This window comes from Montipora foliosa, unplaced genomic scaffold, assembly GCF_036669935.1.
Source record: "Montipora foliosa isolate CH-2021 unplaced genomic scaffold, ASM3666993v2 scaffold_417, whole genome shotgun sequence".
Lineage (NCBI taxonomy): Eukaryota > Metazoa > Cnidaria > Anthozoa > Scleractinia > Acroporidae > Montipora > Montipora foliosa.
Genome location: NW_027179720.1, coordinates 109400 through 125181, shown reverse-complemented (window position 1 = coordinate 125181; position 15782 = coordinate 109400). Strand labels below are relative to the sequence as shown.

The 15782-nt window shown below is 37.6% G+C and overlaps 1 protein-coding gene across 3 annotated transcripts in view; it reads left to right on the top strand.

The window, feature by feature from the left end:
- Positions 1-744: 744 nt before the first annotated feature.
- Positions 745-15782, top strand: part of LOC137988429 (ribosomal protein S6 kinase beta-1-like) — a 28352-nt gene continuing 13314 nt past the window's right edge. For all 3 annotated transcript variants that reach the window (XM_068834416.1, XM_068834415.1, XM_068834414.1), the window contains exons 1-13: positions 745-958; positions 1097-1134; positions 1229-1337; positions 1453-1521; positions 4500-4571; positions 5320-5395; positions 6467-6524; positions 7324-7386; positions 7530-7567; positions 7847-7937; positions 11552-11642; positions 11788-11829; positions 14444-14509. In XM_068834416.1, the coding sequence (XP_068690517.1) occupies positions 884-958; positions 1097-1134; positions 1229-1337; positions 1453-1521; positions 4500-4571; positions 5320-5395; positions 6467-6524; positions 7324-7386; positions 7530-7567; positions 7847-7937; positions 11552-11642; positions 11788-11829; positions 14444-14509 (888 nt within the window). In that variant the 5' untranslated portion in view covers positions 745-883. The remainder of the gene's footprint in view (positions 959-1096; positions 1135-1228; positions 1338-1452; positions 1522-4499; positions 4572-5319; positions 5396-6466; positions 6525-7323; positions 7387-7529; positions 7568-7846; positions 7938-11551; positions 11643-11787; positions 11830-14443; positions 14510-15782) is intronic.

Genomic DNA, 15782 nt, shown 5'->3' with positions numbered 1-15782 from the left:
GCTAGAATGTTCTCACACTTTTGCGTTAAATATTTGTGGAAAACATATTTAACTCGCTCAGTTTTTAGGCATCTACTGTTTTGGTCACGTGATTTACCAAATGTGGTTGTGATTTGAACCAGACAAAGAAATGTTAAATAGAAAACACTTGGCAAGAAAGGACAACTGTAGAGTTAAAGGAATTAGAGAAATGGCTATTTGAAGGAGTCCAGAGCAACGGTTTGGTAGGTAAGAGCCATCCCCCTTAAACCAACCGTGTAACAGCTGAAATAGGTCTGAAAATAGGTCTGAAATAAGGTATCAATTTTTTGGTCAAGTCTGAAATAGGGTAGGGAAAATCGCAGATTTTGGCTTGAAATTGGGTAAGGGTTTCAGGAAGCGGACCGCACACCTCCACCAAATTTTTCTTTCCACCCCCCCCCATCCCGGGGCCCGGGCCCAACTCAAAGGAAAGAACCACTTCCCTTGCGTACGAACCTTGACTAGCACTATGAATTTATAACTGAGTTTCAAAGCCTATTTACGGTCATCATACAAAAATCACGCGCCTTTGTTTACAGACGCCTCCAAAGGTTAACTGCACTGTTCACTCCTAATTTATGCACAAGTTCAAAGTTAAGAACATTTACGGTTAGAGAGGAAATGTGTAAACAAGTGATCCTTTGTAGCTCGTGTTCCCGACTTTGTTGGCCAAAAATAGTTCGAAGTCACGAACACACTTGACACGTGATTTACCGGCGTTTCACACCAATGAGAAAGCGCGAGGCAGCCATGAGCTCATTGTCTCAGGGAATGGAGAAAAAAGTTTTCGAAATTTTATCCCTGTTTTAGTTAACTTTCTCGGGAAGTTTTAAAGGTTTTTATAATTTTAATCATTGTAACAATGGCCGAAGTGTTTCCCTTAGATATCAACGATCAAATTGACGATGAAGATTTGAGCGACGATGAATTCGAAGAGGTAAGCTTATGTTTGAATGAGTGTAGTACAGTAAGTTGCGTTGTTATGAAATGGCTCGTAACGACGGAGTGAAAATTTAATTTGAATGCTTCCCTTTCGACGTAATAGATTATTAAAGGATAAATTTGTTTACGACAGGGACAATTATTTGACGAACCGATGGAAAACGACGAAAGGTGAAGTGCTAGTTCATTGATGAAGCGTCCTCTTCCTCCTTTGGAATCGTGATTCGTGATATCATTGAGTCACTTTTTTTTCTCTTTCGTTTAGCATGGAAACCCTGGCTATATCAGAAGAGACTGTTAATCCTAAAGACGAGAAAGTAGGCCCTGAGAGCTTCGAACTTCTAAAAGTTCTAGGAAAAGGTGGATATGGAAAGGTATTGCTACAAAGAAAAGTGGTCTTGATTTCGACTGCGTTACAAATTGGAGTAATATTTTGTAAAGAAACCGGCAAAACAATCGTTTTGCTTTATACTTTCAACATTTGTTCAGGTTTTTCAGGTTCGTAAAGTAGACGGAAGGAACAAAGGGAAAATATTCGCAATGAAAGTCTTGAAAAAGGTACGTCAATGAATATAGGGGAGGTGATGTCGATTTGGTTATATAACATAACAATAGGATATCGTTAAAATTGTCAAAAATCTTAAGCTTTTATGGCTGGCCAGGATTTTGATAATGGCACTTTGATTATTGATCTCTCACATTGTTTGGGTGATTTTTATTTTTAACAAGTTTTTTGAGTGTCGTATTTTCAAAACATTTTCAGCACGTACTGTACGTGCTCAATTTCATTGAAAAAATTAATGTTTATCACAAGAAGTGATTTAAGCTTTATGACAAGTGAGATGATTTGCATTCGTTGTAGTCGCCTCCTAAGGCCAAGGTGAATCCATCATAAAAGACCTTTAATCGCGGGGGAGATTGTTGTTTGGGGCTACATGTTCAAATTTGTTTGGATAAGAAAGAGTTATAAGCAGTATCTTTAATTCGGAGATACATTTCGAATTCGTCTTTGATTTTTCAGTACTTTTTTAGCTTTCTATGGATGAGGGAAGGATTGATATTGTTTCTTAACCCATTGATCTCGATTGATGTAGTAGATGAAACTCTGTTGGTCATGTAAAAATGGCCTTTTGATCATGTATTAAGTATGACTGCAGATTTTATTGTCCTGAGCTTGTGTATTTGGTTAGTGTTGAAAAGTTTTTCAGCTGAGCATGCACAGAATGAGAATTCATTTTCATGTATTGTCCAATCTCAGGGATATTAATTACTGCAGGATAGTCAAGGATTCTGCTCCAAATCTTATTAATTGCACTTTTATTATCATTATTGTTTAAATTTATCATACAGTATTGCTCGCAGGTTTTTTGGTCCTATGTTCATCGTTGCAATCAATCACCAATGAATATTAACGATGTTGGTAGTTGAGATTCCTTCAAAATCAAGAAGTAACAATAAAATATTATTACAGTTAATTGCCCTCATGTTTAGCGTTTACCTATTTGAGAAAACCTTTGGTTGCTTTTCTGAACTTCTCGCAAGTTGTACATTGAATGACATCCTCAAACTGTACTGGTTACTAGTCTTTTGGCTAGGGTACATGTGAATGTCAGCATGGCAGTAACAAGTTGCCAAGCTATAGAGTCAATTGCAATACAACACCTTGTTGTTAACACTTCATTGTTTTCGCAACATGCACACATGACATATCCAGCCACGCGTATTACTCTACAAAAATTATTGATTGCTTTTATGACAGAGGTTCTCTTTGTTTAGACTCGTTTTCAACTTCCTTCTTAACTCTCTCTATCATCCTTTTCACATCAATCTTTTCATTATTATTATTAATATTATCATCAGTGCAATAATAAACAGGGCTGTCAATAAATTTGAAAGTAGAAGGCTTATAATTCAAAGAAGGTAGCCATGAAAGTGAGCTTTGCCCACTTGACTAAGGCAGAGATGCCTGGCGTAGTGAGCAGCGCAGCCACGCCCACGAGCGCCACAGGTGCAGGCCTCAAGGGGGTCTGGGGACATGCTCCCTGGGAAAAATGTTTAAGACATGTGCCTCTAAGATGCCATTTCCTGCATTTCGAGATCACAGTCAATGGAAAATAGTGGAGTTTTTAATAGGCAGTGAAAGATAAGGATATTGGTCCCCATTACATTTTTTGATAATATTTGCTTGTATGGGGAATGTAGCATAAAAATAAAATTGGACAGGAGTTTGGTCAAGCTTTGTGCTTCATTTATTGACAATTTCAAGCTAATTTTATTACAGAGAAACCAGAAAGAATTGTGCTAAAAAGACTGGTTAAACAAAGAAAACGTGATCTTTCTTTGGCTAGGAAGAGTTACAAAAGCTGGGAGAATATTTAGCAAAAACGGGAGCCTGGGAATACTCGCCAAAAATGGGAGGTTTCCGGCCAAAACAGGAGGGTTGGAATCTCTGTTGAGGAAGGGAAAAATATTCTTTCTTCAGTGCGGACACCATGTTGTTTTGTCAGATTAGGCGCAAGATTGGAAACTATTCAGTTCCAGGCGTTCCACACCATTCGCACAAACGATTTTGTTCGTAATCCTGTGGGACGTAAAAGAACCCACACACTATTCGTAAAGAGTAGGGCATGGAGCTCCCGGTGTTGTGGTCAGGCCTCATTTCATTCATCCATGTGCTGGGTGAGATCGCTAATGGACTGCCAGCGTCGCCTGTATATGCTGATGTCCGATCTCACCCATAGATCACTTGCTTGTAAAGTGCATTTGAAGATGTTAATAGAAAATGTGCTATATAAATTCATTACCATTACCATTACCATTACCATTACCATTGTTTAATCTTCGTAAAATATGTCATCAATTCCGATGATGTTTTGAAGGTTTCTTCAATTTAATTCAACAACTGCAAGATTTTTCATCTGGACTGGTGATAAAATGAGATGAAAGTAGCCGGCTGAAGATGGCTTACTAGCCAGTGGTTTTGGCCAGCTACCTTACCTTTCTGACATCCCTTTAATAATAAATATTTGAAAGATATTGTGCATGAAATGGAAACTCAGAAAAATCCTAGCCCCTGATGGGATTTGAACCTATGCACCTCTGTGATGCTCTAACCACTGAGCTATTGGAGACTGTGGTAAGGGTGAAATGTGGGTATAGACTATGACTGCATCATGCAGTCACATAGTCAAATTTCAAATAACCACAAATGACTCGTTACTGCATTGTGCAGTCACATTAAGGCATATCGGCAATAACACCTAGCTAACTTCATCATGCAGTCACATTAAGGGCTACATGTATCAATGATGCAACCAACCACCTAAGCGAGTAATGTGAGAAATATATGAAAGATACTGTGCATTAAAATTAATTGAAGCTCATAAAAATCCCCGCCCCCCTTCAAGTATCTTGGGACATTGTTGTGTGAAATTCTCTGATCTTACATTGCAGATTTTTAATTGGCATTCTTTGGAGTTAAAGGGTCTATGGGATTGTAATGATTCTCAAATGAATTTTTTTGATTTCAATTCAAGGCAGCTATCATAAGAAGTCATAAAGATACAGCACACACAAAAGCTGAAAGAAATATCTTAGAAGCTGTAAAGGTTTGTCTTGAGAAGCCATTGAAAATGAAATCTTAAGCTGTAATGTGACAATCCTCATTTTACTCAGCTATAGACCTGAAAGGAGTAAACTTGATCCTGAGGAAAGGGCAGTATTTGTTCTTTCACTGACCTCTTAATCCCATTGTCGATAAAAATCCTCTTGCTGAAGACAGAGTAAAATCTGTAAGTCAGGGCTTGAAGTTAACAAAAAAATCCAGTCGCAATTTTGCGACAAGATATGAAAATTTAGTCGCAACTTCTCAAATTCTAGTCCCAAGATTGTCGAAAATCATCGCACTGCATTGTGTTGTCAGCAGTGTAGCAAAACAAAATATGAACCCACAATACTTACCTTTAAACAAACCGCTGAAAATGGCGAATGATATCGAAGAAATGGGGATGTGCACATAACATTGCAGCGAAATTACGCGACAATTGCACTATCTGCAGATTGAAAGAAATTTCACGGCGAGAAACAAAACAATTTTGTCATTTCTTTATTAATTTTAGCCAAAGTTTCAGAAAAGTGGCAACTGCTACTTCTCCAGATATTTTAGTCGCAAAGAGAAAAAATTCAGTCGCAGATCGCAATTTCAAGCCCTGTAAGTGGCACTTTTGGGGCTTAAAGGGTAAATAATGAATAACTGTAAGAAAAATTTGAACACTAAACAGTTTTCCTCTTTGTTGCATACCTCGGACTGGGTAAAGCAAACTAAAAATAATGTTAACCTTGTGTTTTTCTTTTTAGCATCCATTTATTGTTGATTTAATATATGCTTTTCAAACCGGAGGGAAACTTTATCTCATTCTGGAGTATCTCAGTGGTAAGTGCACTTGTAATCCTCTATCCTATTGAGCACTTTCTAGTTGCAAACAATCCTACTGTTATAATTAATTTTGTTCCATATTTTTTGTTCCATATCAGTGGCTGCTAGTGGTCTGTTGTTGGGTTTGTCTTTTGTCTTTTGTCTTTCACATTCATAACAGTTCTTTCGTCGCCTCTGTAAGCAATAATGGTCAGTGGATGTTATAAGGCTGTAAAATAGGTATCATCACAGTGATGACAGGTGTCTTGTTTGGACATGTTGAGGTCATTGTAGGTACATGAATTCCATTTTGTACATGTAGTTGTTCTTGAAGGTGTTGTCTGGGTACTGTCTGAAGAGGCTGTCTGGTGAATCACTGTCTGGTGATCCTATAAGGATCCTTGTAGTTCAAGTACACAGAAATGGGTTATCAACTGGGTTTATGTGGTAAATTTGAAAGCTGATGACTTCTTTCAAGCCTTAGGTCTTTGTTAGAGCAATTTAGGGAATTATCCAGGCTCTTAGTGTTTTCTTTATAGTGAAAGATGGAGCTATGCTGTTGGTCGGGATATATAGGGAATGTGGATGTTGAGAACAAATTAGTTGAAAAAAAAGCATTTGTTAATTCCGTTGGGAGTGAGGGAGCTGATTTGAAAAATACTTGCAGTCACATAGACACTCCCATACCCGTTCTGATGCAGCACCACAGTTTATTTAGAGACTAAACCGCTTTACCCTTGTAGCCATAGCTTTGTGAGATGTGTGGTCAGCTTAGCTTATAATTATTATTAACAGTCATTATCATTCTTGGAAGATTTTGTTGGGTAATCTAGTTCTATTTAAAGTGGGAGAGGCTCATAAAGCGCCTTAACACATTAAAAGACAATTTTTGCTACATGTAGTTAGTTGTCAATAAAGGTCTCTGCAGCCCAGAGTTTTTGTTGGAATTGTTTGTGGTTTGGGTATGGCAGTTATTTAAAGTGGTTGGACAGTTTGTGTTATCTTAGCTATATCTTGTAATAATACATTCTTGTCTGTAAAGAATTCTATTAAACTAAAGCAAAAATGAATGATCCTTGTCATTTGAAGGTGGAGAGCTCTTCATGCATTTAGAGAGAGAAGGAATTTTCATGGAGGACACGGCTTGGTGAGGACTCTATTAAAGGAATACCATAAACACCTGCAGATAAGCCGCACCTTTTTTCCAAGAATCATTGCTAGAAATTGAGGGTACAGCTCATCTGCGGGAATGTTTTAAAAAGGCTGCTTCCATTGTCCTGTTTTCCATCTTTGCATCCGATCAAATGCCTGGCTACTAAGCTATGAATGTTCCACTCACGTTCTTGTTCTAACGCATAAATCTATGGAAAAACTGTGTTGAGTGAAGAAATTCCTGTCAACAAATACCAGAAAAATATCAATCATATGTCAAAGTTGGTAGAAACGATTTTTATTATAATTATGCTAAAATTGTGGGTAAGACTTTGAAGTATTTTCCGTTTCAATGTTTAATAATAGTGAGTTTACATTTGATGAACAGTGGATGAAGGAGACTTCTAAAGCCTCGACTTTGGATTTCTTTTGATTTCTTTCAAAAAACCTTTTTTTCCAAAATTTTACCTGCTGTATTCAGGGTGAGGCTTATCTGCAGGTGTTTATGGTAACTACAAATTAAAGTTGTTATTTTTTTGTATGTATTATCAGGTATTTTTTTATTCTGAAGCTGCTGTTTACCCTTGATTAGCCCATGAAGATGTTTCGTGTAATAAGTGCCTCTATCCTGCCTTGCAGGCTACTTTTTCACTGTGGCATGGTAACAGGTTAACCAATATGCCAGGGAACTCCCAGGTTTAATTTTTTTGTTGTAAGACCTTCCATGCAGACCACCACATTGAAAATGACAAAACCCAACTAACACTAACCCCAGAATTATACTTTTTAAACAGTTTCTACTTGGCTGAAATTGTATTAGCAATGGAACATCTTCATAATCAAGGAATTATTTATAGGTAAGCAGTAAATGCAAGTTTGAGATCATTTTAAACTTCTTTGGGGATTTTGCAAGAACATTGTGCATGTAAATGGCCTTATTACACATTTACAATAACCATCATAGTATCTCACATAAGATATGATGATGATTTCTTTGCAGAGATCTGAAGCCTGAAAACATTCTTTTGGATACACATGGTAAAATATAAAGTTGACGTTCATTGACTGTACATCCTTTTCATCCTTCCTGCATGGATAGAATGGTCATTCTTCCTGTGCATGTACCTATACTTCGTGGCATGTGGGAGTTTTTAACCCACTGAACTGCCTCCTATTGGCGAGTAAAGCTGTCCAGGGCATTAGACAAAGTAAAATCTATTTAAGTCTTACTCCTAGAAGTCAATGGGTTAATCTTTCTGGATTTATATTCAGATTTATCATGAGACTCTGCAAACTCCTTGCCATTTCTCTTCACAGGTCATGTAGTGCTAACAGATTTTGGTTTGTGTAAGGAGGCAGTCTTCGAAAACAGCTTAACTCATACTTTCTGTGGAACGATTGAATACATGTAAGTGAGTGGATAATGAATGTGTGCAAAATAGGTTGAAAAATTCTCTGAAAGGTTGCTGAATGGAAATTTAGTTAATCTTGTATCGTTTAGAAGACATAACTTTCTTTCAATAGTTTAATTACCATATGTTGTGGTATCAAGGTGACAAAAAAGTGATGCTGAGGAAGGAAATAACGCTTGTCTTTGAGCAACCACATCTGTTCAGTATTCTTATAATTTTGGATTATTTTGAATTTTTTTTTTACTATCCAGACTCTTTTTTTGTAACTCTGATGAAGTGTGGTTAATAGCCAAGCAGAGCACCATAGGGAGCCATGAGTTGCTTTTCTCATGGTAATCATGACTATCGATATTGCTTTTGGGGGCATACATGTATGCATGACGAAGTTGCCCAATAAGTTAATAATAATAATAATAATAATAATAATAATAATAATAATAATAATAATAATAATAATAATAATAATAATAATAATAATAATAAAATGAAACTGTCAGTCACATCATCAGTGGTTGCTCAAAATTGGCACAGAAAGAATACAAGAAAAGACATGATAATGTGGCCAGGGCAATTCACTGGGATCTGGCGGGAAAATGTGGGTTCCACCGGAATGATAAATGATACAATCACGTCCCTGAGAGTGTACTGAAAAATGAGAACTATAAACTCCTTTGGGACTTCAGCATACGGAAGGACCTTAATATCGAGGCTAGGAGGCCAGATTGACTAGAGGCCAGATTTAGTCAATCTGGCTTGTTGACAAAAGCAACAAAAGCTGTCATATAATAGACATGGCAATTCCAGAAGACAGTGGAGCAAAAGAAAAGGAGGCCGAGAAGGTTGAAAAGTACCAAAATCTGGTCAGAGAATTGAGTATAATGTGGGAAGTGAAAACCAAAGTCGTACCAATAATTGTATTGGGGGCTTTAGGAACAGTGCCATTGCGATTGAAGGGCAATTTAAAGGGCGCAGGAGTAGACATATCAATTCGCTTAATCCAGAAGTCTGCATTGCTGGGATCAGCAAGGATACTAAGAAAAGTATTGGAAATGTAAAGGACAGGAAAAAGAAACATTTTGGTGTTCTTTGGCAACTTGTAATTGCCCGAAACCACAATTTTACCAGCTGTTAAAACCTAAGCTGAGTAGTGTGACTATTATAATAATAATAATAATAATAATAATAATAATAATAATAATAATAATAATAATGTAAAGAACTTTACGCGGAGTCCGTGGAGCAGTTTCAATATGACTCGAGGCATTGAGATGTAAAGATGTCAGAAGCTCACACCGGTACCTTTGCCAAATTCCCAAACAAGTGCTTGTTCAATTACACCCCTTTAAGGCCACCCAACAGCAAACATTCATCCAGCGTCAGAGACAAATTAACCTCAATCTGCCAGCCATGAATTTGTGATTATCTTGTCATGATTGCTACTGTCACGTTCATAGTCTTCTTGTATTACACCAGTGAAAAACCGGTTTGATCGTCCCCCTCGACTTAACCAATGGCAATCCTTATAAAAACGGTTTGTCGATCGACCATGAAATCTCCAGGGTCAAAACTTGACTCTGGAAGTGGAAAGCACAACGTGATTGGGGCGGCATGTTCAGAAGGGTTAACGGCCTGTACCAGAGGTTTTTCTCGCCGCTTCGCCACTCCCTCTTTTGTCGCTCTTTTCATAGCGAGAAAATAACCTCTGGAATCCAGGGTAATGCCAACTAAGCATGGTACAGATTTTGTTAGTGTGCTTTATGGGAAACAACTACATGTATAATAAGTCTATTGATACAAAAGTAAAGAAATATGGATACACAGTTTTAAGGAAGAGCACAAGAAATTCTTTGGGAATTGTTGATCAAGAATAAAAAAATTGCCCTCAGCAACAAAAGTTGCAACATGAAAACAACATAAATTTTGTGCTGCGAATATAAAAAGTTGCCATCAGCGAAAAACGTTTTGGGAGATTTTTGCTACATTTGATTTTTCTATTCTTTTGGCTGCACAAGTAAATCGCAAAATCGAAAGTGACATAGATTTCAGCGGCTGCCTGTGATAAAGTTACCTTGCATGTTACTAACAACTGGATACATATGTGGCAAAATGACGGCAAGACATCTGATTGTAGTTTTGTTAGTTTGTTTTTTTTTCTTTCAAGTGTTATTAAGTAGACAAGAAATGTGCGAATTCAACACAAAGGTCTCAGTTGTCTAACTCTTGAGGTTGACCATTGTTTCTGCAAGTCAAAAATTCACTCTCCTAGACGAGGTTATTTATCACCATGTAATTCCATCGTTTTAGAAATAGAAACTGCTTTATTAGTCATCAGCGTCACAAATTCTTGTGGATTTTGGGGCTCATTTGTTGAAATTTAAGCACGCTGTTAACAGACCTGTTTATTTTCGGGTTTCACCCAGGTATTTTCCGGTGCAGCTGTTAAATGACGTGAGGATTTGAAAAGGCTTTTCAGTTTTGTGTACCCTCTCACCTAACATACAGGCAGCTTCCGCTTCTATATTTTTCATACAGATATAATTTTTTAAAAGAAAAGTAGACTGAAAACAAAAATTGCGTGAATAAATTAAATGAGAAGAAAGAGGCTGTCAGTGAAATCAACAGACGCAGACTAGGCAATATAATGTACATGTTTACCTATCAGCAAAATTTATGTAGTGTTGCTGGTGAACGTGCTCTTACACTCGATGACTAAAAGATTTCATTTGACATTTTGTGAAAACTAAGTTGCCTTTTTTTATTGTTTTTTTCAATTCAGAAGAGCTCATCTTTTCTATTACTGGACAAAATTTTTGAGTGCAGGGGTGTGGGAATTTCATCACAAATAAGCTGATGAAATCTTTTTTTTTTTTTGCTGATTGATCGCAATGATAATGATAAAAATACTTGTCTTCTGTTTTTCTTTCTGTTGCAAGGAAATTGCTGTTGAATGTTTTTCAATGCAGACAGAGAAGTTAATTGACCCTGTCTTTGAGAGTAACAATATTATGGCCGACTGGGGAATTTTTTGCTTGTTTATTTGACCTGCAGAATGTCTGTAGAATGTGAGCTTGCACATGACAATCTCCGCAGAAGTGAAAAAAGAGTGATTTTGATTTTAGAATTTAAATATGTCTGTTAATTTGACAAAAACCGACTCAAAGAGTTTTCATTCTGTTTTCATTAAGAAAATTAAGAAAGGAAAAAGGCGACAAGTAGGCCACAAACAAACATCAATAATTGTTGTAATTCAAGAAAACCGAACACAAGTTTGATAATTCATGCACGCGCTGCACACCTACAAATCTTGCACTCACTCACTCACTCACTCTCTCAGACAGCCCCGACGTCAATATGGTAGTGCACTTGGTACAATAACCTGGGAGCTCCGCTTTTAGGTTTGGCTCAATCTATATGATGCTTTTGACTGTACCAATAAGACTGTGTTTTATTAAATGTACTCCACTCCACTCTGTACTCTTTACTCCTGTTTCCAAACTTCCAGTATGCATGTATGTTTATCTTGTTCTTTGCACTTTGAATTTATATACATGTACAGTACATGAACTTGTTTCTGAACCGTGTTTTTGTAACAAGTGTTTTTTAATATAAGGGCACCCGAGATTCTGACTCGCAGTGGCCATGGCAAGGCAGTGGATTGGTGGAGTTTAGGTGCACTTATGTATGACATGCTAACAGGAAGTGTAAGTTTAAAAATGATTTAGCCAATAAAACACTAAATTGCTGATGACTGTTGCCTGAACTGGCCCCGTTTGATGAGTAAAATTATCGGTCATTGAAAGCTTGCAGCAATCAAACCTCTTGATATTCGTTGTATTTAATTTTCAGCCTCCTTTCTGTGGAGACAGCAGAAAGAAGACAATTGATAAGGTAACCTGTTACAAGTTTAAAATTGGTGGTTCTTTGCTGATGTTATGTCTGTAATATTGTTGGTAAGAAAAACAAAAGTACATCGCAGATCCAGGAATGGGTACTGATTTAAGGGATGGTCTTGTCTTTACCTCATTATGAGGCCTACCTATGCCCGTTGGTGCTCTTGTTTGTTTATCCTTTTGTAGTTTCAACTTCTGATTCACACTCTCTGTTCTCTTTGCCTTGAGCAATCAGTTCGATTCTACATGTAAGAGTAGAGTCTTTGCTCTGCTAGGGAACATGATGGACAGCTGATGAGTTGAAATTTCTTTGATAGTGATCCTCCATTCAGTAGAGCAAGAGGTGGGACCTACTTTCTCTAGGAGATATTTGGCTTTACCATTCACATTTTATGACAAGTCTCCTGGAAACCTGTTCAATGTTCCAAGCAACATGTGTTAATAACTCTTGGAACCTTGTGGCAAAGAAGGTTGCTTGATGTTTTATTCTAGTTCTGTTAGGAACTCCATTTTATGCAAGATTGGCTTTCAGCTTCTTAACAACTTCCTCAGCTGTCTTGTTGGTTTATCTGTTCACTTCAAAGAAATTTGAATGATAATCAACAGTGACTGAACTCTGTACCATTCAGATGTAAAGATAAACTATGATGTTCTTCACATTATTTGATATCCTTGTTCATACCACACCAGTAGACTACTTCTCTTGCTTCTCTTAGGTAGCCTTGGATACCAACTTGACTGCAATGCATCTTAGCCTTAGTTTCATCATTCATACCAGCAGGGATTACTGGGCTTTCACCTTTTAAGACAAGTCCATTCTGTAACAACAGCTCTTCCTGGAAGGGGAAATAATATCTGACTTGAGCTGACATCTCAGCCTCATTGGTTGTTTATCCTTCTCTGATTATTGTCTTTACCTGCCTATCTCAGGGTTAAGCATCCGATAATGACATTTTTGTGTTGCTTCTGATACTGCAAAGTATTGTATCACATTGATGCCCTCTCACTGTCTTTTTATGTTGCTTCTCATACACACACAGCATCTTCTCCTGTGTCCAGCAGTGTGCTCTTCTGCTCTCTAAATGCGTGACTTAGTGCTTTCAGTTTTGTTCTCTGGTAGGACACTAGGAGGTCATCCTAAGCAACATCCACTGGAAGAGTTTAGGAGTCCCAGAGTCTTTTTCAGGAAAGTGCTCTCCAGGGGTTCATGGTCAGCGTTTAAAACGTCCAACTCCAAAGAGATTCCTTCTCAATTTGCGTATACAACTGTAAGTTGTTTTGGTCTTAGATACATAGGCCAAAGGGTAGCTCCTAAGCTCCGTACTCATAAGCATCAAATTGCAGTTCTATGTCTTCTTTTGGGTCAAAAGACGCATGGACAGGGGCAGCTGAAAGGATCTCCTTGACTTGTGTAATACTTTGTCCTTGCACTTGCTCATCCCAGTGGAATCAGTACTGTTTTCTTCTTCCATTAAGTCTCTCTTTGGGGCAGTAACTTAAGAGTGGACCTGTAGTTCACCATGCTGAGGAATTCTTTTAGATCATGCTTGCCAATATGTGTTGACATTTCTCTGATGACTTGAACCTTGTCATGATCAGGCTTAATGCAATCTTGCCACAAAAATATTATTGTTTCCCATAAAGTTCATTTTATTTCTGTGCTTTCCCCTAGTTCAGCTTGATGCCTTTAGTGTGACAGTAGTCAAACAATGCTCTAAGCTTAAGCTTTGCATCATGGTCAGACAGGGCTCTCACTTGGATTTCTCCAACACCAAAAACGAAATGTCCGCTTAACTCCAGGGAGATCTTGTAGGGCATGTTCCGGTCTCTGAAACTCTTTTAAGGTGGGTAAAACACCAAATGGCATACAAGTCCATTGGAGTCTTCTCCAAGGGTACCTAAGGCATTCACAAGTGGCAGTAACAGATTGTCAATCACTGGCAGGAGGTGATGGTTTCTCACTATTGCTTTATCAAGGAGCTTCAGGGTGAAACATACATGTAGCTTTATCTTCCCATTTTTCTTCTTAACAGTTACCATGGAGGGAATCCATTGTGTTGGAACATTTATTGATTGTTAGATGCCTGTCTGCACTAAGTGTTCCAGCTCTCATATTAAGGGCTTCCTTACTGCAAAAGAGACTTTCTCATTGGGACTGCCCTTAATGGTCCTTAATTACAAATCTCAAGGTGACGCTTTTTCTCTACAATGGGGAACAAAGCTCCTTGGAACAGTCAAGGAAATGCCAACAAAATAACACTGTTTGTGTAAATCAAGTGAGAAAACCCTATTTTGCTGTAACTGGGGTGTGTTCACTATCCCTCCCTCTTTCCCCTCCTACAATGTTGTTAAAAGGAAGCAGTTAGGACATTTGGGGCATACGGCACACATAATTCAACATTGCCTTGGGGGAGGGGGCGAGGTGGTAAGGGCGGAGTGCATAGCTGTATGTTCATGGTGCAAAATGTCCCAAGAAGTTTACCCACTGTTGTAGTTTCCCTTCTCTTGAGTGATATCTTCTAATATGCTCTCTAAATCTTGTTGTGGAGGAGTTTTACATGAGAGAGGCAGTCATAATTAGGTAACATTGGCTGTTTTTTTTTCTGTTGCAGATTTTGAAAGGGAAGCTGGTTCTTCCTCCTTACCTCAGTGTAGAAGCGAAGGAGTTCCTCAGAAAAGTGAGTATTTTGCACTCACTTGAGTCCCACAATGACTTGTGTAAGTGGTAATATTATTCTTTATTGCTGAGGAATCCCTCGCAAAGCTTTGACCTTGATTGAACCAATAACATCTTGCTGCAAACATTAGCTTCTGTGTCAATCATACTGCCAAATTAACGTCTTATGGGTCTGATTTTAGAGCTGATAGTTTTCAGTTAATTGTTGATTGTTGTTATTTTCGATTAAATTGTGGGTGAGGTACAGAATCTGTTTTTCTTACACTGCTGCTTGTTAAGGGTAAGTTGGCCTAGTAGGGACATCAAGTCCTTTGCAGGTGAATTAACTAACTAACTAACTAACTAACTAAATAAATAAATAAATAAATAAATAAAATTATAATAGAGTACTGTATACCTAACAAATTAAGATAAATGTACAAACCCGGGTCTAGTTGCTCAAAGCCTGGTTAACTTAACCCTGTGTTATTGTGAATTTTGACTCTAGTTTATTTAAAGAATCAAGAGAGATTTTCCAAAAGATTCTTGCCCTTCAGTTGTGAATTCCACTTTCCTTTACTTTGAGCATAAAATAACGTTTTGGGAGCACTTTCAGACAGTGAAATTAAAACTTTGATTTATTTTTAATCGTGGTTTAGCGTTAATTGGCTTTTGAACAACTGGGCCTTGTGCATTAGCGTAGTTTTTAGTTCTCATATTTATCAGAGATTTTTCTCTTATTTATGTGGAGGCTACTGCTTTCCTTGATTTCCTGCAATTCCTTAGTACTCTAAATTACCTTTGTATTATTTTAAGCCAACAGTATGTACAGGTACCCTCACTGTGGAAACCTGCACCAATAATTTATATAATTATTTTGTATTATTTAAGATAAAATACAAAGAACATCTTGACCCCTTGTCTAAATTTGTTAAATCCAAGTCTGGATGTTGCTGAAACATCACTAAATAATATTGGTTTTTGTAAATATTGAGAGCACTTAAAAACACAGTTTTTAGGAGATTATTGTTATTGTCCATTTTGAGATTAAGAGAGATGTTCAAAGAACCTGGGTATTGAATCGAGAGCCTTAGCTATTAGGCACTAAAGCAGTGTCGAAAGAGGTTTACACTTTGTTCAGACCACTTGTCTCTTTTATCCCTCCTCTCTCCAGTTGCATGGTCATAAATAGTGTAACATTTTGCTGGAACAGCATGTAAATCACATCCAAGCTAATAATAACCAACCTCCCCCTCCTCCCTTTCTTCAATGTTGCATTTACAGGTTGGTTTTTG